We start from the raw sequence: 25796 nt of genomic DNA on the forward strand, positions 1-25796 counted from the left end.
AGTTTTTAACCAAGACTTGGACCTCCAACTGTTTTCTTAAACAAAGATTTACATCCCCTCCTTGGCTAAATTACTTATAAATTAATCAAATTAATTACCCCGAGTGGATAAGCAGGAGGCTGGACAAGATAGTGCTGATGTCAGCCAATGAAGTCTGGGTTGTTTTAACTAAATACATCAGAGCTTAGTTTTAAACAGATCTACTGGGCACAAATATGGTAAGAGACCCACATCCTACCCCCAAATCTTCGTTCTGTTTCCTGTCCTGGGAACAAACGTACCTAGTGTTAATGGGTCTGACATAATGAAAATGTTAAATTTTCTCCAGCACCAAATTCATACCTCTTAATGATTTTTTAAGTAGTGGCTTTTATGCTACCTAGACAATTATTTTATAAGGTCACAAGAAATGCTTTTAAGTAAACATATTATTTATAAAACAAAAGTTAAAGCCACAACCTTCAGTATCTGTAGAACAATGAAACTCAACTGTTTGGGTTTAAAAATAGCTCTAGAGTGTATCTTGGTGGACCTGTGGGAAAAATAAACTAAATTCCCCCTTAACTGTCTAACAATCAGAATTCTTTAAAGATCCGTGCTACACCCTGTAGGAAAGACATCAGTTCCAGAATGTCTGGGGCTCATTTCCTTGTTTTCTAAGTTCGGACCCATTTTACATTCCATTTTACAGCTGTCGTCTCCCCCGTCTGCGAAGACCAACAACAGCAACACAAAATCACAAAACTGCAGTTTAGAAACACAGATTTTTATGGTTGTGAGGCAACGGAAAAGACCTTCTCCCCCCTAAATCATTAGAGGAGTATGATTTTTTTAATTCACAAATTGACTATACTGGGTCACCTTTGAGTAATGGAAATCTGTTTAAACATTGTTTTGGCAAAAGGCACCAAACATTAGATCTTATTTCCAAGCTTTACCAGCTGGGTTTTGTCATTAACATTTATTAACAATCTAAGATATGGCCTTCCCCGTCTAATCCGTACTACACAAATGTTTTGTATGGCCCTCCAGAGGATTTTGCTGTGACAAATTACTGGCAGAGATTAGAGCCCCGTGGCTATTCACCAGAGGCAATGTAAAATTAACATGGTACTAATCCAATTTAAACAAGAAGTTGCACAAACAATCATCTGAACAAAAGCAGAGAGGATTCCAATTTTCTATTCAAACACAATAAATGTGTTTTTAATAAAAAGTTCTAAAAAATTGTATTTTCACACATATGAATTGTGCTTAGTTGAAGTTATTAATTTTAATCCTGCAAAAACAGTGAGTGGCAGAGCACAATTCAGTCTGGCTCTTGCCTTTCTTCCTAAGTGCCGAACCTCGAAAGTTGTCTGCAGACCATCAGTGATTCCTGCTGACCTCAAAGTTTGTTTACAGTGTTGTTTCCAAAGCAGAAAGTTTGTGGGTTAAGGAAGAGAATTAGTCTGCAAGGAAGATCACTGCACTCCAAGAATGAGATTCTTTTTTTTTTTTCTTTTTTTTTTTTTTGAGCAATAGTTCCGAGGTAAACCAGCCATGTAGGGCTGCTCTGTTCTTAACACAGACACTAAGTCAGGGCAGCATCTGACTTTTTTTTTTTTTTTTTTAATTTATTTGACAGAGATCACAAGTAGGCAGAAAGAGGAGGAAGCAGGCTCCCCACTGCGCAGAGAGCCCGATGCAGGGCTCGATCCCAGGACCCTGAGATCATGACCTGAGCCGAAGGCAGAAGCCCCAACCCACTGAGCCACCCAGACGCCCAGCATGTGACTTTTGTGACAATAACTTCTCTGGAAGAATAAACTGCCAGAATTACTTTGCCAATGGTTTTTAGGCAAAATGAAAAGATGGAGGGAGAAAGTGTAACCAGAAAAGAAAGTGTAACCAGAAAGAGCCAAAGTGTACAAGGATGCCTATGATAGGAAGGAGGGGCAAGGGGGTGGCAGCCTTTTCCTGACAAGCCCAATGAAATTCCGTTTCAGTACTCAGGGTATTTGCTTTGGAGAAGCAAGTCATCCCTAGTCAAAAGCTAACCCTTTTCTACCTTTTCATTATGGATTTAGCCTTTCTGAGTCTCAGCCTTCACTATGTAACTTTCCTTCAGCTGCACGCAGGGTCTTCCACATCTTCTGTCTCCTCTCAGTTTTAAGACTGGAAACGATTGCAAATCTAATCGGGCTATTGCAAACATTGTCTTTAAAACATTTTTCCCTTAGCTTTGAGGGACAAAATACAATGGTAAGCCCATTGTCCTCGTACTTGTCTAACAATGTTGTATTATTTTGGCTCACTTCATTTGCATTTTCACCACCCGGCAAGACCCTGAGGAAGATCGGGGCTCCCAGCTGGACGTGGGACTCCGCAGGGGAGAGCGCCGCTCAGTGGGCAAGGGGCACCGCAGGCTCCCGGGAATGACACGCTGACAGAGCCACAGCTTCCGTGCACTCTCATCTCTTTATACCCAAACTTTAGGAAGTTCTACAGATTACCTGGTATATCTGCACTTTAGGATTTTTTTTTCCTTCTACACAGTTTTCTAAAGAACACCTATAAAGCTACCATATCAATAAATAAAGTACTATTACTACTCAAACTATAGCCTGCCCACTTGCCTATTTCTATCATTATATAATCACATCCGCCGCTACTGGAGACTTAAAAATCTGAAATTGTTGAGTAGAACACTGTAGTCACAAATCCCTCCAATGGTTTTCCCAAAATACCCAAACCTAGCAACCAATTAGGTCCCCGCTGACTAAAACCAAGAACGCTCCAGGTTTAGAGCTCATCTCCTTGTAACAGTTCCCAGGTAGAGGGCACATCCTACAACCAAACCTTTATTAAATGCTGTATAAGCCACTCATTCAATTCTCAGACAAACTTGTGATGAGAGATTAGTCTCCTCATTGGTAGGTGAAAAATCAAGAGGTAGAGCCCAGATTCCGCTCACCTCTTAGGACTCCAGGCCATGTTCTAAACCACCCCGTGTGCCGCCTCTGAGAGAATTTGAATCCTGTTACCTCTAACAGCTACTCTCAACACATCACTTCCTTGTTCCCAATTCCTTGGGACTCCTCATACCGCATGTAACCTAAGGACCTTGGCATCACGACTTGAGCTTCCTCCTCTCCAAAGTCCCTGAATTCTCACCATCAGAGCTCTTCTATCTAACATTTTCCTGGCTGGGATGTGCCAAACTGTGACCGGTACCTCAGTCCTTGGTCAGAAATCTCTAAAGCCTTCCCTGGGTCCCTTTGTTCTCCCTGAAATTCTTTCACTATTTGGCTTCTAGGGAATAAAAAAGCTGACATAAAGGGGAAAGAGCCTGGACTCCAGTCCTCGGTCTCTGTATGAGCAGGTGCACCTGACTTGACTTCTCTAAGTCTGTGTCTTTCCTCTGGAAAACAAATAAAATGACCTGCTCCGGATCTTGGTTAGAATGGAATGACAAGTGAGAGGCTAGAAATCAGGATCACTCTCTTTCCAGCTGCTGCCTCCAGGATCAGCTCTCATCTGTCCACTGCAAACCTAAGAATGCTCAGTTCTGCCTGCCCCAGCTTCAGTTCTCACCCCTGCAAGAGTCCTTGCTCTGTTCATCAGCTACGGCATCCTCCCCACATCGGATCTGCATTTCTGACTGCTCGCTGAATGTCCCTCTGCACGAGTTACAGTGCCCAACATTGTAAGTCCTTTCTCCTTCTCATCTTAAATTTCCAGATTGTAAGGCTTAAGTCTTGAGCATCATCTTTGACTTTCTACTCCACATTAAAATCAAGTAGATGGTGCTACACAGCATCTACCAAAACTATGTGTTTTTTGTTTTTGTTTTTTTACATGAGTCTGCGTGTCACGTTCCCACTGACGTTCCAGTCCTTCTAGCCTCAAATGACTGCTATGAGGGGTCCTCCTCTTGGGGTTCAAGTACAGCCTCTGCTTTCCAATTTGATCCTGTTCACCATAATCGTTTTGGCAATTTTATTTCCAACATTTCCCTCACTACTTTCCTGAATCACTACCCACTCACCAGAGCTGTATCTGACATACCTCCTCTTCCATAAGCCCCTTCTTAAGTGCTGTAAAACATACGTACTTTCCCCTCCTGACTACTCTGGATGGTTCTTCTCAGGGCTCTTAAATATATATGTTATACTTGTAATTTTCTTCCCTACTAGCAAATTGCAAGCTCCCTGAGGGAAAGACTTAAGTTTTACCTACATCAATCAATCTAGGGCAGTACCTCGAATACAAGAGGCCCCCAGTTACATTCATCTATCTTTAGTCCTGCGAACTTTCATAGTCATTCTGTACAATCTCAACTCTTCTAGGAGCTACGTTAAGGCAAATTGTACTATTAATTCTTCAGCGGTCTTGGACATAATTCTCTTTGAGGGCAGGAAGTGATCGGTATGATACCACGAATTTGTTTAATAGCATTTAATGGTCATGGAGACAGATTAAAAAGAATACAAATTTGAAAGGACCAAGTGCCAAATTTCCTTCAGAATAAAACTGACTGTTAAAGAAAAGGCAGAAGTTAGAATAAAGCTAACCATTATTGATCCTTAGAAGTGTCAGGTCAAGTAGGTTGGATTCTAAAAAACCTGCTCATATTTTACTTGATCTTAATCATCTGAGGAAATTACACCCCAAAATGAGATTAATTTCTCCTGAGGCTTATGGCATTTGTTACCAAGTAGGAAGAAGGGGACGGGGAGGGTAACCTAAGAAGAATTCAGGAAACCACTATCACCTTTTAAATTCTTGTAAAATTACGCAAAAAATTGTCTCTGATTCCTTTTCTTCACTGAATATAAATGACTATGAATTCTAGGAATAACATTTAAAATAAGCTATTCAGTTGCAGGACATGTTAAATTTTTAAAGTTATTCTTAAAGTTCTCTCTTGAAAGGTACTTTCAGTGGAAGGAATTTCTACTAAGAGAAAAAAAAAATGGCCATTTTAGAAGTGAAAGTAAAATAAATTATTCCCACTTTCTTCCGGGGAGGATAGGTGGCTATTACTTAAAACAAACAAACAAAAAAAAACCCTAAAAGTTCTTTTTTTTTAATTAAGAAAAAGCTCTTTAAGAAAGCCGCTAACCTCCTAATGTCAGAAATAGCCCTGACAATTGAAATGAACACATCCGACCATAAGAGATATTGCCAAATATGCATACTTGTAAAGAGTCAAGGGGAAAAAGACATAAAACGACCAATCCATCACCAGCTATCAACTACATACCTGTTTAAGTCTGGCAAGTTCTTTCAAAGCTCGTCCCCACTGCTGCTTGTAATGCAGTTTAGACTTAGTTGCAGATTCCAACTTCCTTTCAAGTTCAACCTGACAGTGATTAAAATCGTATCAAGTGAAACACTATACCACTGTGTACAATCACTGAAAGATAATATATACAAAGAGTCTGGCTTAAGAAAAGAGTTTATACAGTGTAACATACGACATCATCTAAAACTGTTATATAATTTACTATAAATATTATGGCACATGAACATTTTCTTGTTTAAAATATAGTCGTATTTTTACTGCCTAACAGCCTATACTAAAAGGAACTGAATCAGTCTTAACCTCCAGACAGTTACTATAAATGTATTAAAACGTGTAGAGAGTGCAAAACACATTCATTTTTTTACAAAAAGCAGTTCTTACTGTTAGCATTCCAATTCAGCTGGCACTCCCAATCTGAGAAACCAACTTATTCCTTTTGGAGGCCTCTCATGACATGGAACTTGGTCTTAAAACAAAAAAAGCTAGTAGAGATACTTGTATATTTCGGCAAAAATCAGAAAATGTCGAAAACAGTGAAATGTTTTATCAGAGCAGTTTACTAAGCAAGAGTACAAAGTGAAAAATATTTTAAGAATGTTAAAATAAACCCAAGAGTAGGAAAAATAATGCTCCTACTAATACTCATCTAACTCTTATTTTCTGTTTTCCCTCAAATATATAAAGAAAAACATGAAAGTGATTCCATTAAAAAAATGGTTATTTATACTTGCAGCAGGCAATCTGTTGTGCATGAACTCAAGCCAACTTGGCTAAGTTCTGGAATGTACTCTCTCAGTGTTTCAAACTAAGTACCAAACAAATTCATGAAGCCAACAGACAGTTTTACTATTTAAGTGATAATGTAATAATATGCCTGAATTACAGTAAAATACTGTGACTCTAAACAGGTCTAAGTTTTTTTATATCAAGTCTAGTTTTTCCCATACACACTGATCCTTGTGTTTTGCAGGAATACAAACCCAAAGGCACTCTCCCAAAATTCAAACTCCAGAAAACTTTTGTTTTATTTTCATGTAAGGAAAAGCTGATTGCCAAATTCCCTTCACAAAAGACCAGAACATTCTCTGCAGTAATATATGACTTCATGGAGTCAAGGTTTTTTCGGCTTTACAAATCCCTGGTGCTTGGATTTAAAGGTGTTGACATTTCACAACTAGACTTACATGTCCTAAGTTGAATAATACTGTGAGATTATCAAAGATGATCTCTTCTACTTATGCTTTCCAGATTTATCCATATTACTTGTTAATTTAACAATAGGGTGTTAGTCAGTGGAATAGCAAAAATCTTTTTATGGCTCTAAGATAAAAGGGTCGTATTTTTTTTTAAAGGGTAGTATTTAATTATGAAAGCAATCATGTCCATGGGTCCTGGAGAAGGTGTAGTAGTCTGGATGGGACTAAGGAGGAGAGCCAGGACTGGACTGAAACCAGAGGGATGACATAAACCCAGGGGATTGACTCAACAGAAAAAGCGGGATAAGGTTTTATCAGTTTTGCCATGAGTCTCAAAATAATTCCCATTTGCATAGTTATTCATGCTTAAATAAAAAACTATAGTTATCAAATTTCAGATTGAAACCTCACTTTTCTGAGTTCATTCCTTTGGCCCAATCAATTATTCCTACTTTTATTTTTTTAAGAATATAGGAGCCTCTGTGATTCTAAAGAAACCATACCAACCCAATTCCCAGAAACATGCACCCGAGTGAAGATTTGATCTACTTCCAGGACACTCACAGACCTCGAGCTAAGACGACTCACTGTGAGTAGACGGGAGGCTTGAGCTAGCCCGTACACGTAGATCCTGAGCCTAGTTACAGACCTCTAGTGTGCAAACTCACCTCAGGACCTGGAGTCAGTTGAGAGGCTAGCATGGCAGTAAGCACAGAGCTGTGCTCACTGCTGCTCCCATCTGCCTGTCTCTATGCCCACAGCTCGCATCCCCTACAAGACAGAGGGCACTGCCTTCATCACTGATGCTCTACTCCCTCGTTCGAGTCTGTCACAAACCAACGATTTAGATTTCTTCCTGGAAAACCTTGGTGGTTTTATTCTTCTACTTTCCTACTGCCAGTTCCTTAGCCCAAGTTATTTTCCTCTTCTCTGGTTTCTTCAGCCTAAATCTTTTCTATCTACACATCCCACTGTCCTCTCTGCTAAAAAGAATCTACCATCACTGCGACTTGCCTGTAGTCTGGAGCCTATTCTCCTCTGTCTAGGTTTCACGGTGTTCCAGAATCGCACCTCTGTTCTCCTTGCTGAACCTGTCTCCTGGGTTTTCCTCAACAGAAGACCCTCTCCTCCTGTCCTCAGGTCCATGTCTTATACACCACCTCCCCTGCCCCACTAACTTCTTGAGCCGGTTACTTTTCTACTCTAACTTAAAACTTGAAGCTGTCTTAAAACTGTTTCTAAATTGCCAAGAGTTCTTATCACGTTCCCTGGTATTTGATTACATACAATCACTTAAGGCTGAGTCATCTCCCTAATTTCTTTACGAACTCTTTAAAAGTGAGGTCCCAAAGGATAATGTGTTTTTTCCCTTCATCTTTCCCTCTACCTTAAGACACGAGTGGACAGGCAATAGCTACCAAATAATCTTAAGAAAATTTCAGCATTGGGGTGCCTGGGTGGCTCAGTGGGTTAAAGCCCCTGCCTTCGGCTCAGGTCATGATCCCAAGGTGCTGGGATCGAGCCCCACATCAGGCTCTCTGCTCAGCAGGGAGCCTGCTTCCCCCTCTCTCTCTGCCTGCTTCTCTGCCTACTTGTGATCTCTGCCTGTCAAATAAATAAATAAATAAATATCTTTAAAAAAAAACTTCAGCATTTATTTTTAACTTTAGTCTGCCCTACTAAATTGTTTTCCATATTTTATTTAAAAACTGGATTATTTCTAAGCCATTGAAGAGACTCCTACCAAAAAGCAAACCATAAACTGACTTCTTACATAACAAAAGGAATCAGGATTGTATTTGGTAAAACTGTATCTTAACTTAATGTTACACCATTTCGTGAAAATAGAAATACTTCTTTTACACTGAAGAGAATGGGCAGTCAGAAATGAAAAGCTCTCAGTCATAACCAGAAAATTATATGGAGAACTAGATACTTTTTCACTTCTGCCTTCCTTTTTGTGCTTTTAGGTCTTTGTTATTATGTAAAAATAACAAATAGGATTCTGCCCTCTTCTGGCTCCAAAAAAAATTTACCAAGAATTTTCACAAGAGCAGAAGGCTTGTTTTACTGAACACTTACACATGCCGGGTGAATTTGTTAGGTCTGGTGCTCTGGCAGGTGAACTAGTAATTTTTTCCCTCTTGCTCTTAACTTAATGTCACGGTTTACACTTGTAATATGTTGAGTGATTTTTACCCCAATTTGCTATAAGTACAGTTGGAAAAAGAGATACTAAAAATCACTTAAAATGTGTTTCTAAGGTGGAAAGTGTCAGGTTTATATTCAGAAAAGATAGTGCTTCTGTTCTAATTCTGAGATAGTGTCTGAAGGGAAAAATGAAAATCCTGACACCTATGTAACAGGGCCTGTGAGAAGGGCTGAGAAGCCATGCGTGTCACTTGTCCTTGGCAGATACCACAGAATTCAGAGTGGTCAACATGGAAGTAGATGAACACTTGGTTTATCAAGAGGGGTTGAGGAGGTCTAGCTGCATTCAAATTCACTGGCAGACAAATGAACAGGCCACCAAAGCCAGTGGAAAAATGCAAAGATTGTCCCGATATGTAAGAAGCAGCATCAACCAGGCTGGGCAGTCAAGCCCATGCTGGGTAAGAAAAGGAACACAGCACAGACGTGGACAGGCTGTGAAAACATTTACTGAGTTTGGGAACAGCAGCAAAAACTGGTTAATTAATATCCATTTCCACTAAAAAACTGTCTCCAACTTTTCTATGTATTCTCTTTTTCTGCCTCTTAAATAGTGTCTCTATTTCCCAAGAGAAACTCTCATGGTCCACTACTCCCCTACTCTCTAAAAGCTGAATTTCTTGTTTTTAATGGCTTATCCTCAATCTAAAAACACGTGTAGATTTTCCTTCTGCCATATAGATTTTTTTCAACAGTGTGAAGCCCTTGGTTTAGATTTTGTTTTTTCCTGTGTCCAACTTTTCAATAAGCCCCACCAATTTGGCTTCTTCAAAGTTAGTGATTTCTTACCTGTCAAACCCATGGCCCTTCATTCACCATGCTTGACTTGCCCTTCGTGAGGGATGGCCTCTACTACTGATTCTCAAAAGTTCTCCTCTCCTGAGCACTGCACTGGACTGTTTTTATTACTCCTCTCAATCTTTTTAGCCTCATTCTCCCTCACCTTCTGTCCCTGAGGCTGCACTTCCCAGAAGTGTTCAGGGGTCCTTCCTCAGCACGCCTCAGCCCATTGCATCTGCATTATGGTGTTTACTTGATGCCACTGACTCCCCAATCTGTAAGTCTAGTTCTTTTCTCTCTTCCTACTATACTTCCCATTTTTTAACCACTCCATCCACTGTTCCACTTCCCTTTTTCTGCTAGCATCTCAAGCGAAGTATGTCTAGAACCATAATTCTCTACAACTTCCACCTCCTCAAAGATCTTCCTGAAAATTCTTCACTTCTATTAACATCCATGAAGCCAACCTGATAAACTTGATTGTCATCTCTGACTTCCCTTACCAGATGAAATACAAATTCTTTAACTTAACATCTAAGGTCTTCCCCTGCCATAGGACCAAAAATTAAAATTCCCAGCATTCTCTTAGCAGTCCTATTTTTATTTTGAAAATAGGACAGTAATGATTAGGTTCTAATCAAGCTATCACCGAAATACTAATAGACTTTTTAACCTTGCTCCTTTGCTTGCATACCTCTTTCTGGAATATCCTTCCCTACACATTCACCCATTAAGAGGTCATGTGTCCTTTAGGTTCCATACTTCATGTGCAGATTTCACTAGAAGTAGCTTTGTCTCCCCTTTACCTTCACGGCTTTTAGTAAGACAAAGTCAGACGGTAGGAGCCATCATCTTCCTTTCCACTATTATGACCTAGGCTAAGTTCTCTGCCTCTCTGTATGACCTGCCGTTTAAGTAACTCTATCCTGAATGTTTTTTAATCATTCAGAACAGGAGTTACACAGTGTCAGTGTACATCTTTACTGGATAATGAAAAATCAGTTCTGTCCATCAGGATCCTGCCAGGAAACCAGAAACCACTCTAGGTCTTCCAAAGGGATTATCTTAATACAGGCAACTGGTGAGACAGGCGAAAAGCAGAAATGCCAGAGGGGATGAGCCCCTGCCCCACCCCCAACCTCAGGAGCTGCAGCAGCCAGTCCCACCTCTCCCAGGTAGGAGGGACTACAGAAGGAAAAAGCAGGAGTAGTAGTTTTTCCTACCCAGAACCCAAATACAGGGGTTGTCCGTGAGCTAGAGCCCCAGTGGGGATAGTCCAGGGCAAGCTGAGAGAAGGCCTGGCTGGTGGGAGAGGAAACCATAGAGTACACCTACTACCTGAGAAAATACGAAAAGCACAGGGACTACCCTGGCATCTTCCCAACTTCCATCCTGCCATCTTCGGGTGGTGCCCCCTAGTGGCCTTTAACTTCCACAGATTATTTTCTTCTTTATAACGGGTGTCATTTTCTTACGTAGGCTGTATCTTTTTAATAATGCCCAGAGAACATCTAATGATAAAATGCAAGAGCCTATACTGTCAAACTTAGGTTGGCTGCTGGACCTTACACATTTTTTAATGCCTAGAACCAGAATATACTTCCTGTTGGTGGTGAATCCCATATAAATAGAGGGAGGACCTGGATTCCAACCACAGGAAACAGAAGAGGATGGACGTCCCCCCTCGAGGGGGACGTCATCCTAGAGAAGTGCAGGCTTGAAATGAATCCTCCTGTTGGAGAGTAATACACAGAGAGCATTCCCAACAGCAAGACTGGCACCAGAACTGGGGGATACAGAAATCTAGGGACAGGGCCATGATAGCACCAAAAGTAGCAAGAGAAGAGAGTTTTGTGACAGGACAGGCCATGCTGTGCTCCCCTGGTTCTTGTTCCTATTCTGTAACTGTTCTGTAGCCTTCCTCAAAGTTTCGGGGATTCCTTTATTCGTACCGTTAGTCACTTCTGTTGTTTGCAACAAACAATTCGGATCAGTACAAGCTAGAACTGAGAAAACTGAGAACAGCCAAGAAATTCAGGTACTGACAATGTCACATCTCTAGAATTGTTCTTAGTTGACATCAGAACACTACAGTGAAATATTATATTTTATATTCAAATAATACTTACTGACTTTATAAATTATTAGAATTAGTTAATTTGCCATGATCTGACATGGGTACCTTTTCCAAGGTGAGAAGATTTATTTCAGACTGTAGACGGATTTCTGGTTTGTTGCTTTGCTGATCCTTGAACTGAAGAAACTCTTTTTCCAAAATCTTGTACTTATTTTCAGCATCATTAAGCTGTATTTAACAAAGGAAAAAGTACAGCCATTAAAAAATACCAGTATGCTAAGTTCAATACTACCGAATTCAACAGGGTCATTTTTCCCTTATGCTAAAACATGTTTATAGCAGAAAATTTAGGAAATCCCTAAAGTATAATGAGGAAAATTAACAACATACAAAAACTTTTTAAGAGTATGAAATTTGTTATAAAACCAGTATCACCAGAACATTTTTGGTAAATTTTAGATGGCAGATGAAATTCACTTTACAAAAATACCAATACTAGTAGGAGGGCACATGTAAGAACATATTGTGCATTTTATATATATATATATATACATACACATATATATACATATACATACCAGCTAATTATGGATGAAAACAAACTTTTAGTGTAGCATTTATTTTACTTATTATTTGAAGTTATAAGAACTTCATAAATCAAATACTATTACAACTTAAGTCATTTCAAGATGATTTGCCCCAATCCCTTCATTTTTGGCCGGAAAGTAGCAGAGACCTGAGTAGCATCGAATGTCTTTATCCCCTAGAATAATGCTCTGAGGAGAGCAGGCAAATACTTTGTTAAATTAAAAAAGCAAGACCACCTTGACTCAAATCTATATATAACTCCCCTTTGAAGAGTTTCAGAACTACCGACCCCTGCCCCCACCAAAACAGGATATAAAAATGTTCTTTTTGATTTGATCTGGGTTTTTTTTTAATGAAATGAAAATAAGCACTGTTAAAGATGCCTTCCAAAAACATGTCACACTATGACTACCAATCATTAGATAAACCCATTTATCTTCTCTCTAAGACATAAGACTTAACTGAATTTGAAACACTGAGAAAACCTGTGACAGAAATGGAACTTCAATTATCAATAACAAATTCTTATTTCATGCCAGTCAATAGAAATCGTTCTAATTAGAATTTAGCTAGCATCTTTAGGTATTAAGGTAGTCTGTTACCTGAAAATTTTTCATATGACTGAAGTTTACCTCTGCATATCTGAACTTTCATTTTTAAACTTGAATCAGAACCTTCCTCAAGCATCTCCATCACACTTATTTCTGTTTTAAACAAAAGCTAACAGACTTGATATTTATTATTTTTTCCAGCATTCAGAGAACTCATCATAAACAATTACTGTGACTCCAATCCAGTTGTACAAAAGTAAGCTATGAGGCATAAGGGCCTCTTTCTCTTTTGCTAAGTGGTCCCTAAACACGGACTGACTTGTGCAACTTGCTTTTCCTATACGAGCACACAGACACTTGACCCCCTTTCACTGACAGGGTATCTTTTTGTCCTTTCTACCTGTCTCGTTAGAACTATGTGTTGAGTATATGGAACCTGGTTCTGAATCAGGGCCTAGCATGTTTTCTTTTATATGAACTGTGAAATGTTCCCAGGTAAGGGCTGAGCACTTTCAGCTCCCAGACACGTGTGCTGCCCCACAGCTCCCTCCCCACTTCCCCACTAGATTTGCCCCAGGTCTCAGACTATGTTTTAGGGGAGTGCTTGGGGTAATTTTTCCAAAATACCAGTTTGTGCCAGAAAGGTTCTTCCCACAAAGATGTGAGCTAATTACGTCAGTCTGGGACAAGGTAGGAATGGTTTTTTTAAAAAGATCCCCTGATGGGGACGCCTGGGTGGCTCAGTTGGTTGGACGACTGCCTTCGGCTCAGGTCATGATCCTGGGGTCCCAGGATGGAGTCCCACATCGGGCTCCCAGCTCCATGGGGAGTCTGCTTCTCCCTCTGACCTTCTCCTCGCTCATGCTCTCTCTCACTGTCTCTCTCTCAAATAAATGAATAAAATCTTAAAAAAAAATTAAAAAAAAAAAAAAAAAGATCCCCTGATGAGTCTAAGACACATTAGAAGCCTCGATCTTCCTGCAAAGTGGGAGAAGCACTACCTGTGAATCCTAGTCACAACTGCCCACTTACATAACTCTTTTGTATTTTAAGTGAGGCCTCTATAACAATCACATTTGTATTTACAATTGCTTAAACAACGGGACTTTAACTGGCCCTGAACAGCTATGGAAACTATTCTTCATGCCAGAATTCACCGAAGAAGTCTGGAGGCATTCACCGTGCATATCTAATCTATGCTGAAATTTTTGAAGAAAGAGAAGCTTAATTTTTAACAGCTTGATCCTGCTTTTTTTCAGCAAATATTAATTCCCTATTATGTTCTGAAGACTGGCTGGACTCCAGGCATACAGATACAAACCCAAAGAATTTTATGGAGCTAATCATTTGACCCTGATCAAACTATCATGCTAATGAAAGTAAAAACAAACTGTTCTAACATCTAATAAAAACTCGACCGAGACTTGGAGAATAAGGGTCAGGGAAGATGGCTCTAGGGAAGTGGGCTATAAACCCAAGGAGGAGTGTAGCTCACGAGGCTGAGAGAAGCAGCAGACACCGAGATGCTCTGGGGAAGGCAAGCACAGTCGGCCTGAAGACCGAAGGACACCCAGTGTGGCTGGAGAGCCTCCAGCAGAAGTAAAGGACTGGGAGAAGCAGTGGGAGAGGTAGGCTGGGGGTCCCCAGCGACGCAGAGGTTTGTAGGGCACGCTTATCACTCTGGTCTTTATCCTAGAGCAGTAAGACGACACCAGAGGATGTCGGCGGAGGAGGTCAGGCTTCCCAAGTTTCAAAATTATCACACTGGCTGCAACAGAAGACCAGAGTGGAGGAGTCCGTGACTGCAGTGTATGGACAGGGGCGTGAGGGTGGGTTTCCCACGCTTTTAAGAGATCCAAGTACAGAGGCCAAAGGGCGATTAGATATATGGTTCTGGAATGCAAAGGAAAGGGCTGGGATATAAATGTGAAAGTCCCAGAGGTGCACAGTGTCTCTGAGGCCACAGGCACGAATAAGACTGTTCAGTTCCAACTGAGGCCTGGGCCGGGAGGACGTCCAACACTGACTGGCTAGAATAAGGGAAAAGAAGCCCACAGAGGAGCTGGAGGGGTGGCCCGCAAAGTAGAGGCAGACCACGAGATCACTGGTGCGCACCAACACCACGACAACAGTGAGGAAGCCGTGAGGAAGTGTGAGTCAGAGGACAGGAGGCTTCACAGCACCTGGGCTGACACCTGGCGGCAGCGACAGGGCCACAGAGGGGAGTGGGAGAGGCAGGCAGGGGAGTGTAAGGTAACGGAGCACAGACCGTTTGCTCCCCAAGCCTGGCTCACAACTGAACCGGGTCCAGGGGCACATGAACAATGTATTGGCCCCCATGAGATTTACTAGAAATAACAATCTGGAGTGAAACTTAGTTCCTTCTTATGTCAATAATGGTAAAGGAAGGAACATTATCCCAGTGTCATCTTTCGCTTTGATTTAGGAAGACAAGCTCTGACTTAAAGTACATCTGAATCCCGCCACCATCAATGTGATCAACAGTTGGACTGACTGTGTATCTTTCTAACTTTTCAGCAACTACAGCTAAGCTCTGAGCGCTGCTCCCACCTGCTGCTGCAGTCGGAGTTTGTCCTCTTCAAGCTGTCTCATCTTCAACCTCTCGAGTTCGACTTGATGCACACAATCCTCTTTGGATCTCCGGATAGAGTCCTGAAGTTCTTGCAGGTTCCGTTCACGTTCTAATTTCAGTTCCTTTCTTTCTCTTTGAACCTGACAACAGATGCATCTGTCAGAGGTTGGCTTGCTCTGGGCTACATGACACTGTCCAGTAGTCTCTCATCCTTATATACAATGTTCAGAATATGTACAAATTTATCTCCATGTCCTTCTCCATTATTAGAATTAATGTTTAAACATACTGAAATGCCACATTTTAATCCATCATCATTTAATTCTAATATAAAAAGTACCTCCAAAACTCCATACATGACTTGCAAAAAATTCAACTGAAAAGGCCCTAATCACTTAAAATTCCTATTTGAATAAAACTCACTGTATTACCTAAGCAAATATGCCCAAGTTTCTTTTCTTCTTTAGCGATTTCTTATATTCTGAGAGTGCCTGGGTGGCTCAGTCGGTTAAGCATCTGACTCAGTCTAAGATTCTTTCTTCCTCTTCCTCTACCCATTTCCCTATTTGCACACACTCTTTATCAAATAAATAAAAAATCTTTAAAAAACAGGGCACCTGGGTGGTTCAGTGGGTTAAGCCTCTGCCTTCGGCTCAGGTCATGATCTCACGGTCCTGAGATCAAGTCCTGCATCGATCGGGTTCTCTGCTCAGCGGGGAGCCTGCTTCCCTCTCTCTCTCTGCCTGCCTCTGCCTACTTGTGATCTCTCTGTGTATGTCAAATAAATAAATAAAATCTTAAAAAAAAACAAACAAACACAAATGGGGCCACCTGGGTGGTTCAGTCAGTTAAGCAACTGACGTTCCATCTCAACTCAGGTGTTGATTTGCGGGCGAAGCCTAGCGAAACGTGGAGCCCACCGAAAACAAACATTCTGCCTGGTAACATAGAAGGTGACTCAGCCTTAGTATTGATGTTTGACCTTAAATATATCAGTTTCCAAATCATTTTAGAAATTCCAGAAAATATATGAGAACAAAGTCAGGGAGATATGCTGAGAAAAATTTTGAGAAATACGTGTGGTTAGGGAAGGGGCATATAAATTTAATGTGGAAGAAATTCTAATTATTTTGAAACTTCTGTAGTAATTTAAATAAATATTTTGGGTAAAATTCAGTAAGACCTAACAAAATGGCTAGGTAGGCATAGCACTAACAGAAGTTTTCATCCATCCTTTGGAGCTAACCTTTAATGGTCAACAAAGAGGGGTATTCCCTTCTTACTGAGAACAAGGGCAAAAGGCTGGGCCACCAAGCTTGTACTACATTTTCTCTATGTGGGAAACTTCACCAAAAGTCTCTACCATTGCAGATGTCAGCCAAAGCTGGCTGAGTAACAATTAACATTTCTGATAAATACTTTGTTATCTACTCCTCCCATTCTGACCTATTATTGAATAGCACTTTTCTCCATCACGCCCACAAGACCATTTCCATGAAATGGATTTCGTACGAACATAAAGGAAAAGCAATAGCATGTACCTAGAGTGCAGATTCTGGAAAATGAAGACATAAGACAGGAATACAGTTACCTCCGATTCTGCAAGGACAAGCTGCTGCTCTCGCTTCTCTAAGTCAACTAGGGTTTTTTGAAGTTTTCCTTCTAGAACAGTATATTCAGCTACCTACAGTACAATAAAAGAAAAATTACCTTTTCCCCCAATTCAAAACATGAACAAAGTCAACGCTGCATACATTTTAACATACTGAAACATGTGATGTGGGAACAGGAAAATCATGAATTATATCCACCAATTCAAAGCAGAAATTCTTGCTAGTACTCTAAGTAAGGAAGCACCTCTAGCTTCTGCTTGGTTATCTCTAGAGACATCCAGTTTCCTGAGGAAGCTCATTCTCCCACTGGACAATACTCTGCCAATAAAATCCTATGTTCAGTCAACATCCAGCTCCTTAAAAATCTGCCTTGGTCACTACGCTGGTATTTCTCGGATGCCCCCTTCATCACTTATGCTCCTTCCCTAGAACTACTTCTGTTGCTAGGGCAGCTCGTCAGTTTCAAGTCCAACCTCCTCATGGTTCAGATCCAACTCTTCCTGCAGTTCCAATAACTGACCTCAGGATTACTTCTGCCCTCATGATTAGCCTCGTACCCTGGCTGCTGTAGGCCTGCAGTTCCGCTGTGAGTCCCGTTCACAGTAAGGAGTCTGCTAGCGCATCCTACACAGCATGTAGGACTCTTGACAGTTCCTGTCCTTCATTTCTAACTGATCATTTTTACTAGGACTTTCTGAACCAATTTTTCTATCCTCACCAATTAGTCTCCACAGCCCAGGCCGCATATTAATCTTTTTCCCATAGTCAACAGGACCTCAGTTTTATTCTCCCGAACCTTACTTGTACTCCTTAGAAGAAAAAAATATCTGTCTTCACGTATTTGAATCTGGTGATAGCCATCATATATCCTCTTAGTCTTTTTTCTTCTCCAAGATAAACACAAGTTTTAGCAATTATTCACATATTACCATTTTCACATCTAGTACCTTGGATTTAATCTAGAGTCTAGATGGTAGACCAAGTCTTTTAAAATAAATGTGGTACCCGATGTGATCTCACTACTTCAGAAGCGAAAGAATGTCCCCCACCAGCGACGAGAACAGCAAGTACATTAACTTGGTCTAAACTCACATGTGCTATTTCAGGATCTTAATCACACCATTTGCTGTGTCAGAGAAATTCCCCCAAGGCTTTTGTTTTTAAACCTGGGATAACTATACCCACACACCTGTTGTCCAGAAGACTGCTGTGACTACAGAATTTGACATCTGTCCTCATTAAACTTTATTTCAGTGACTTAGGCCTGACATACCAACCAATCATGGTCACTTACATAAGAATTCTGTTAATTCTACTACCTACTTTTGATTTATCTAAAAAACAAAAGAAAACAAATAAACAAAAACAAAAAAAAAAAACAACTAAGTGTGCCCTACCTCCTTATAAAGTCATATAGAGAAAGGGAAACAGGATGGTGAGTCAGAATTCCAATGTTCTGCCCCTGGCAACGCAAATGCAGGAGTTCCCAGAGCTCTGTCTCAGGAGGTGTCCTTTCCTGCTACATGACCTCTGCAGATGACCTGAGGCACCTACCATCACGTATATGAAGAACTCCCAAATCCAGACTGCCAAGTCAAAACCCCCTCCAGAGATTCAGACCTCGAATCTGCTGCATATGCCATTACTCCCTAGATATCTCAAACTCAAAAATGTTTAAAACCTGGAAATCACCATCATTTAAATAACAAGTTTTATGGCAAACCTAGTAGGTGTGGGTAAAATAAAGTCCTGTGGTACTTATATTCTGAGGGAAGACCCAACTATGAACAAGGAAGTAGATATTTAATGTAATCCGAACTAAATGCTAGGATGAAAATAAGCAGAATGAGTGTCTAGTTAGTGGCCGGGAGCAAAGGAAGAAGGCATATTTCGGAAAGATTATCCTGAACAGAGACCAGAAAGTACTTCTGACAAAAGGACATTCCATAGATCCTGAGGTGGGGGAAAGCCAGGTTGTTAAGAACAAACTGTAGCAGCAGGCTGACAGAAATGAGGTCACAGAGGAAGCCAGGAGGTAGATCGCATAAGGCCTTGAGGCCTTGTCGGACCCGGTAAACCATGAGTTTTACTCTATGTGCCAGGAGGAGCATGACAGGTTTTTAAGCCAAGGAGTGCATCGTCTGACCTCTGGTACCAGAAGTGAGCTACCGGGGTCAGGAAAGAGGAAGGGATACTGAGTTAAGAAGTAACTAGTCATCTGTGAGACACATAAAGTCATAAAGGAGGGAGCTCAAAGTGGTTTGTTTCCAGGATACATATTCAACGTGGAACCACAAGGATCTGCTAATAAACTAGATGTGGAATCAGAGAGTCAAAGATAACTTGCCTGTAGCCTGAGGAGCGGAGTAAAAGGTGTCACCATTTATTAAGAGGTGGAATCAACAGGAACAAACTTATACAGGAGGGAGATACAGAGCTTGTTTTTAGGCAGGTTACATTTGAGTTGCTTATGAGACAGTCAATGGACAGTGTCAACAGGCAAGATGCAGGGGATGCAAGCAGATAAATGTTATATATAACACATGTGTATTATGTACACCATGCACACTTGTACCTAACTTGTATAGGACAGTAAGAAAGTGGAAGACAACACGTGAAGAAATGTAAAAACAGAAAAGAGATTCAAGGACTGGGCCTTGGGGCAAGCCAATAAACCCAGCAGAGGCTGAAGGGAAAAAAGGACCCAGCACGAAAGTGGGGAAGGGGAGACGGGTGAATTCAATAGACAGGAGGAGAGGTCAAGCAGAGCAGTGTTTTAGAAAGGGCAAGACCAAACGGGTGAGGATGAGGGAGGGTTGGTTGAGAATTGTTCTGGAGAGGGAACAGAGTCATCAGGGAAAGCAGGAGGAGTGGAGGGTAGCCGTGAGTATTCCTTAAGCCTTCAGATCGTAAACCTCGTTAATGCCTTTTCTTTAACTCCCATTCCGCTTTTCTCCACCACCTTATCACTGCTCTGACTTTTGAGCCTTCATATCCTTTTATATCTATTATCACCTCCCCGGTCTTCCTGACTTGAGCTTTACCCTCCTCCACTCTCTGCCCACTAGACTTCCACCAGAATAACTGTCTGAAAATGACAATCTCATTTCCTTGTTCTCTTACATAAATGTCTTCATTAAAAAAAAGTAAGTTTCTCAAATTTCTACCTTTCCCAAGCTGGGTTACCAGCTGAACCACAGAACATAACAAATGATTCAAGTAAGTATTTTCTCTGTCTCCTCTTAAAATGGCACACGACTCTACCAACACGTAGAAGCACAGGCTAAAGTTAATCCATCAGCGACCTTGGATGCTGGCAGGCATTAGGCCTTAATTCTCTCAGGAAACCCTGGCTGAGAAAGTCTGCAGCATCAAGTATAACCTCCTCAAAATGGAACAGAAGAGAATTTATATTCCATAAACCTCTCTAAACCTTATTTCTTGAGGCATACCCTCTCCTCTCTCCTTCCCACATCAAACTACATACAGTTTTCTTAACGCCAAGCCAATTTCAAACTTCTTTGTTTGGAATGTCCCTTGAGTCCACCTAGTAGTATCTGCTAATCTGTATCAAAGTGAAAGCATTATCTTATCCATGAAACACTTCCTCACATTATTCCCTTATGTAGAACTGAGGTCTTCCTTCTTTGTGGGTACACGATAGCGATCTTTTGCTATCTGATGGGAAGTCATGCAGAAGACAGAAGAAACATGATGTCAGCTATGTAGAAGGCAGGACAGGACCGGAGTATCATACTCATACAACATTAGTTTAAGACACATTCATTACTTAACAATCACTGGGTTAGCTTATCAGTCTGTACAACCAAGTCTTTAGCAATACACTGGATTCTGGAAATAAAGATTTGATATATTTCACTTTTCCCACAAGGCCTCAAGGCCCCAAGTGGATGGTAGATAGGTCATTATATTATCTGTTTCAAGGTTAACTAACCCTTCATTAATTTGGGGGGAAAGTTTATGTATAACTCCAGAGAATAATAAATTATTTTATCAAACAGAAAAATTTCCACTAAAACAATCTGCTCCTTCTCAGGGAACAAAATAATGCCTCCAAAATTGTCCCAGAAGATGACCACAAAACATTAACTGATAGACTAATAAACCCCATCACCCACAAGGATATATACCATTAGATGCCTATCATAAGCTTAAAATATTAATTTATTATTATGAAATACTGGTGTCTTGCAAATCTAACTCCATGTAGTTTTATTTACTACCTATACTCCTTCACCACTACATCCTGAATTGGTGGGCTATTAGCTAGTTAGCATCTTTTTGGTAAGGCAAGATGGAAGTTCCTCATAATAAGCAGATGAGTTCCATTTTACTATTAACTAGTTATTTTGAGCCAAAGAGCAGAAATAAGAAGAAACTTAAATGACTGCATAGTATGTTCCACCAATATTACCCAGACTCCTTCAGGTGAACTTTCTAAGTATTAACAGAGTTATACATTGAAGAAAACAGGTAAATAAAGTGAAAATAAATGAACACAAAAGGCCCATACATTTTAGACCTAAAAATAGTACAGTGAGATTCAGAGAATTCAGCTTGAAAAGGTTTCATCCTACTGAGGAAAAAATTGTTTTTTTCTTCCCTAATGGACTCAATTTCACAGTAACTTATCAAGTTTTAGAAAACAGATCTCATCCTAGTTGACCATATTCTTGCAAGGTGGAGCACACCCTACACTAGATGACTTGTTACTGTCCAATGTATTTCAGTCGAAATACAATGGCAACATCCAATGTACTTTTTGACGGGACTAATTCAAATAAACAGCTCAGCCACTTACTAGACAAATATATTCCATTTTCTGAGCAGAGCTCTTACTAACTAGTCAGAAGCTTGTCAATTCAAGCTGAAATGGTAGGAGAAATTGTATATATGGGAAGCCAATTGAGAAGACTAAAAAGCAAAATTACAACCAACCAAAAATGACTTTTTTCATTACATAAAAACTGATTTTTCTTTTTCTTTCTTCTTCTTCTTTTTTTTTTTTTTTGGCACTAGAAAGTTCAATTAGGGCACAAGCTGGATTTGTTAAAATTATTAACTAAAAAATGTTTCAAGATTTGACTTTTGCAAACCTCAACCCTGGAAAACTCTTCAACAGCATTTAAAAAATGGTTCAACAATAAACTCATCTTGGGACGCCTGGGTGGCTCAGTGGGTTAAAGCCTCTGCCTTCGGCTCAGGTCATGATCTCAGGGTCCTGGGATCAAGCCCCACCTCAGGCTCTCTGCTCAGCGGGGAGCCTGGTTCCCTCTCTCTCTCTGCTTGCCTGTCTGCCTGCTTGTGATCTCTCTCTCTGTCAAATAAATAAATAAATAATCTTTAAAAATTAAAAAGAAAACAAAAAAACCCCAATAAACTCGTCTTGCCTTAAAAGCTAAATGAAAAATTCAAAAACTTTAAATATTATATGGCTCACTCAGATGCAATTCATAAAGGATACTTGAGAACTATAAATGCTACTTAATATAAAAGTCATATTTAATACAAATACACACATACTATAAAGTTTGTGTGAGGGCCTCTGACTTTTTAATTTCAGTTATTTGCATGTTAAAGAACAGATGCTTTAAAGTAGTCCTATTATCTTTTTCTTATAACTCACTGGTTTTTCACATTTTTAATGGTTGAGAATTAAGGGAGATAAAGTTCAGTTACTTTAAAGTCAAAGGCTTGGGGGCCTTCTGCTCAGTCTACCCAAGAAGACTAACCGCCCTGACCTCCCCCAAACACAACTGGAACAACCCACACAGAACAACTGCTTTCACACGCTGAAGAATGGGTGGCCCAGGACCATCATCCCTGACAGAGCAGAAAGAAATGAGGCCCTAACAGGAACTCTAGGGCACTTCCTAGAGGAATTTTCCAGACACTAGCTCAGAGGAGGGGGGACCCTGCAGAGCCTCACAATCTGGCTGAGCTGAGGCAACAAATAGGTGAGTGAAGAGACAGAGGTGAGTGAAGGTCATGAGGGAAGAGGGAGATGCAGAGACAGCACCAGAGACGTGCAGAGTAGTCGGCAACCCCGCAAGGCTGGGACATTACCACTGGAAAGCTGTAGGATGAAGCATTCCCAGAGCTTGGACAGGTCTGAGAGGAGTGTGCGTTCCTACCTGTTCGAGGGGAGAGACGCTGTGACACACCAAGGCATCTACATACTCCTACGGAGCCCAAGCAGTATGGGGTGTTCTCAACTCACCCTAGCCAAACTAAATTTAAAGGATCCAACTCATCCCAAGGAACATCACGTCACGACAAGATCCATCAACTGACTAAATGTAAAGTTCACAATTTCTGGTATATAACAAAAAATTATTCATCATGCTAAGGAGAAAAATGTAACCTATGACCAGGTGAAAAAAACAACAGAAAGGGACCTGAAAATAATATAGGTGTTGGAACAAGTAGATAATATATTATAAAAATATTGTAGATACTGAAAAGGAAAACATGACCATGAAGAAAAGTGGAATATGTTTAAAAAAAAAAAAAAAAAAGGAAAAGGTCCTAATGGACCTTTCAAAGACAGAAAGTGCAGTATATGAAATGAAAAATGCTCAATTAGGTTCATGGCAAATTAGACCCTTCAGAAGAAAAGACAGGTGAACCTGAAGTCCCAGCTATAAAAAACACCCAAAATGAAGCACCGAGAAGAAAAAACAACTTAAAAAAATAATGAACGTCTTACAAGGCGATATCAAGCAATCTCAGATACCTGTATATTGCAACCCAAACACAGGAGGAGAAAGAGACACAGGAAAAAATTTTAAGCAATAAAAAACCCAGACTGTTTCAAACTTGATGAAATGCTACAATCAAGGAACTCACAATTCTCCAAGGAGGGTGAACACATCCACATCCACACACACACACACACACACACAGAACCGCAAGGCCCATCAAAATCATAATGCTGAACACTAGTGGTAAGGAAAAAAGCTTAAAAGCAGTTCAGAGAAAAAAATGAGACATGACAAATAGAAGGCCATGGTAAAAAGGCCAGCGGACTTTCCATCAGAAACAACACAAGCCAAAACACAAATGAAACAACTTTCAAGACTGAAACAAAAAAATTGTGAACTGAGAATTCTATACCCAATGAAAATATATTTATTCCAAAATGAGGGAGAGAAACCCTTCCTCACACAAAAGCGGACAGCATTTATTGCCATCAGACCCATACTCCAAGGAATGTTATGTATTTGGATAATAAAGAAGGACTACTGCCTCAGAGTTGTACTTCATTAAAAACACTAACTCTTTAAAGCAAAAATATATTTTAGGGTAATACATGTAAAAGCAAAAATCTATGATGGTAACAACACAGAGGACGTGCAGTGGTCCAACACGTGCAGTGGTCCAACAGCACTTGGAAGCATACTGTGATAAATTAAAGCTGCATATTTTAAACCTTAAAGTAACCACGGAAAAAAAGGCAGAAAAACAGAGATACAGCTAATAAGGTAATAGTACAAATAAAATGGGATCATAAAAAGGTCAATATATCCAAAGCAGAAGACAAAAAAAAAAGCTAAGATGGAACAAATGGAAAACCAAGAGCGAAAAAAGTAGATTTAAACCCAAGCATATAAAAAAAATAAAATAACAAATAAACCCCAAGCATGTCAATAATTACCCATTAAAAAAATGCTTGAAGTCAGAGAAGAAAATAAAGTAACTTCCAAAAACATTCTAGTCCGTACCCTGCTCCTGTCTCCTGGTCAAGTGTAACAAACCATCCTGCCATTGGTGTCTTCTCCATTTATAGATACATCATTAACCACTAATACAAAAGTTAAATTTCAGTATTTGCAACACATCTAATTTTCAGGGTTTTTGTTTTACACAATAACTTGAGTGTGAATAGGTAAGTATCGAACTTCTGCTTTCTGGAGTAAGATCAGATGGTCTCATTTTCTTTTTAAAGATGTCATTTTTTCCAGAATTAAGTTCTTTAAAAGGGCATCTAAGTTTCTGATGTTTTTTTATTAACAAATTATAACATTTATATATATTTAAATGTCTTTTCTTTTTTCATACAGAAGTAGGCTTTTTTCCTAGAGTATTCATTTTTTGAAAGAATAATACATTTTCAGGGTTCAAAATCGAAAAAGCACCTAACAGCTTAAGAGAAAGGCCTTCCTCCTACTCCTGACCCATTCATCCACTTTACCCAAGCCAATGTACAACCACTATAACTTCGATATTCCACAGATTTTCTTTAATGCATGTACCAGGTATTGTCAATAATAGTTTCCCTTTCCACCTTTGATGTCTACAGATGTGATTACCTTTTTCTTTACAAGCGATTCTCTCTCTCGGTCTCTTTTCTTCCATTCTTCTGCAAGAGCCTGCATATGAGCCAATTCCTTCTGCTTTAGCTACAAGAGGAAGACAAAACAGTCACAGCAAACACGTCAGTATTTCCAGCACACAATCAGTTGTTCTGTGGTAAAGAGTTAATACTGTTCACCACTATGTTTCTTCCAGGATTCTCTTTTATTCCTAAACTAAACAAAGGGAAGGCCTGAGGCAAGAAATGCCCATATGAGAATAAAGCTAATGTAAGACCTGTTCGCTAACTCTCGTTTCCAGAAGAATGATTCCAGGCTCCAGGAGGAAATGCTACACGAGGGCCTGAAACCAAAGGAAACGTTCAAGTATTCAAACTTTGCCTTCTAACCTTCAGTCCAAATCCTGCCCCAGAGTCACGGAGAAAGTTTAGGGCAATTCTTCTGCATGGCTTCTGCCCAGCTGTCATTTATGGAGTACTTTTTTATCGTTTTTCTGTAAGAGTAAAGCATTCTGGATATTCAGAGGGACTGGGTAGGGTACCCAATGGACAGAGGGAGAAA

At 40.2% G+C, this 25796-nt stretch overlaps 1 protein-coding gene across 4 annotated transcripts in view; it reads right to left on the reverse strand.

Moving 5' to 3' along the window:
• CEP120 (centrosomal protein 120) overlaps positions 1–25796 on the reverse strand; it is a 79080-nt gene that overhangs the window by 11927 nt on the left and 41357 nt on the right. For 3 of the 4 annotated variants that reach the window (XM_032844364.1, XM_032844370.1, XM_032844367.1), the window contains 5 exons: positions 25233–25322; positions 16878–16970; positions 15265–15426; positions 11660–11782; positions 5249–5347 (listed from right to left, as the gene is read on the reverse strand). In XM_032844364.1, coding sequence (XP_032700255.1) covers positions 5249–5347; positions 11660–11782; positions 15265–15426; positions 16878–16970; positions 25233–25322 — 567 coding nt within the window. The remainder of the gene's footprint in view (positions 1–5248; positions 5348–11659; positions 11783–15264; positions 15427–16877; positions 16971–25232; positions 25323–25796) is intronic. The other variant, XM_032844373.1, reaches the window with a different exon arrangement.

This window comes from Lontra canadensis, unplaced genomic scaffold (genome assembly GCF_010015895.1).
Source record: "Lontra canadensis isolate GAN:19392208 unplaced genomic scaffold, GSC_riverotter_1.0 scaffold4, whole genome shotgun sequence".
Classification (NCBI taxonomy): domain Eukaryota; kingdom Metazoa; phylum Chordata; class Mammalia; order Carnivora; family Mustelidae; genus Lontra; species Lontra canadensis.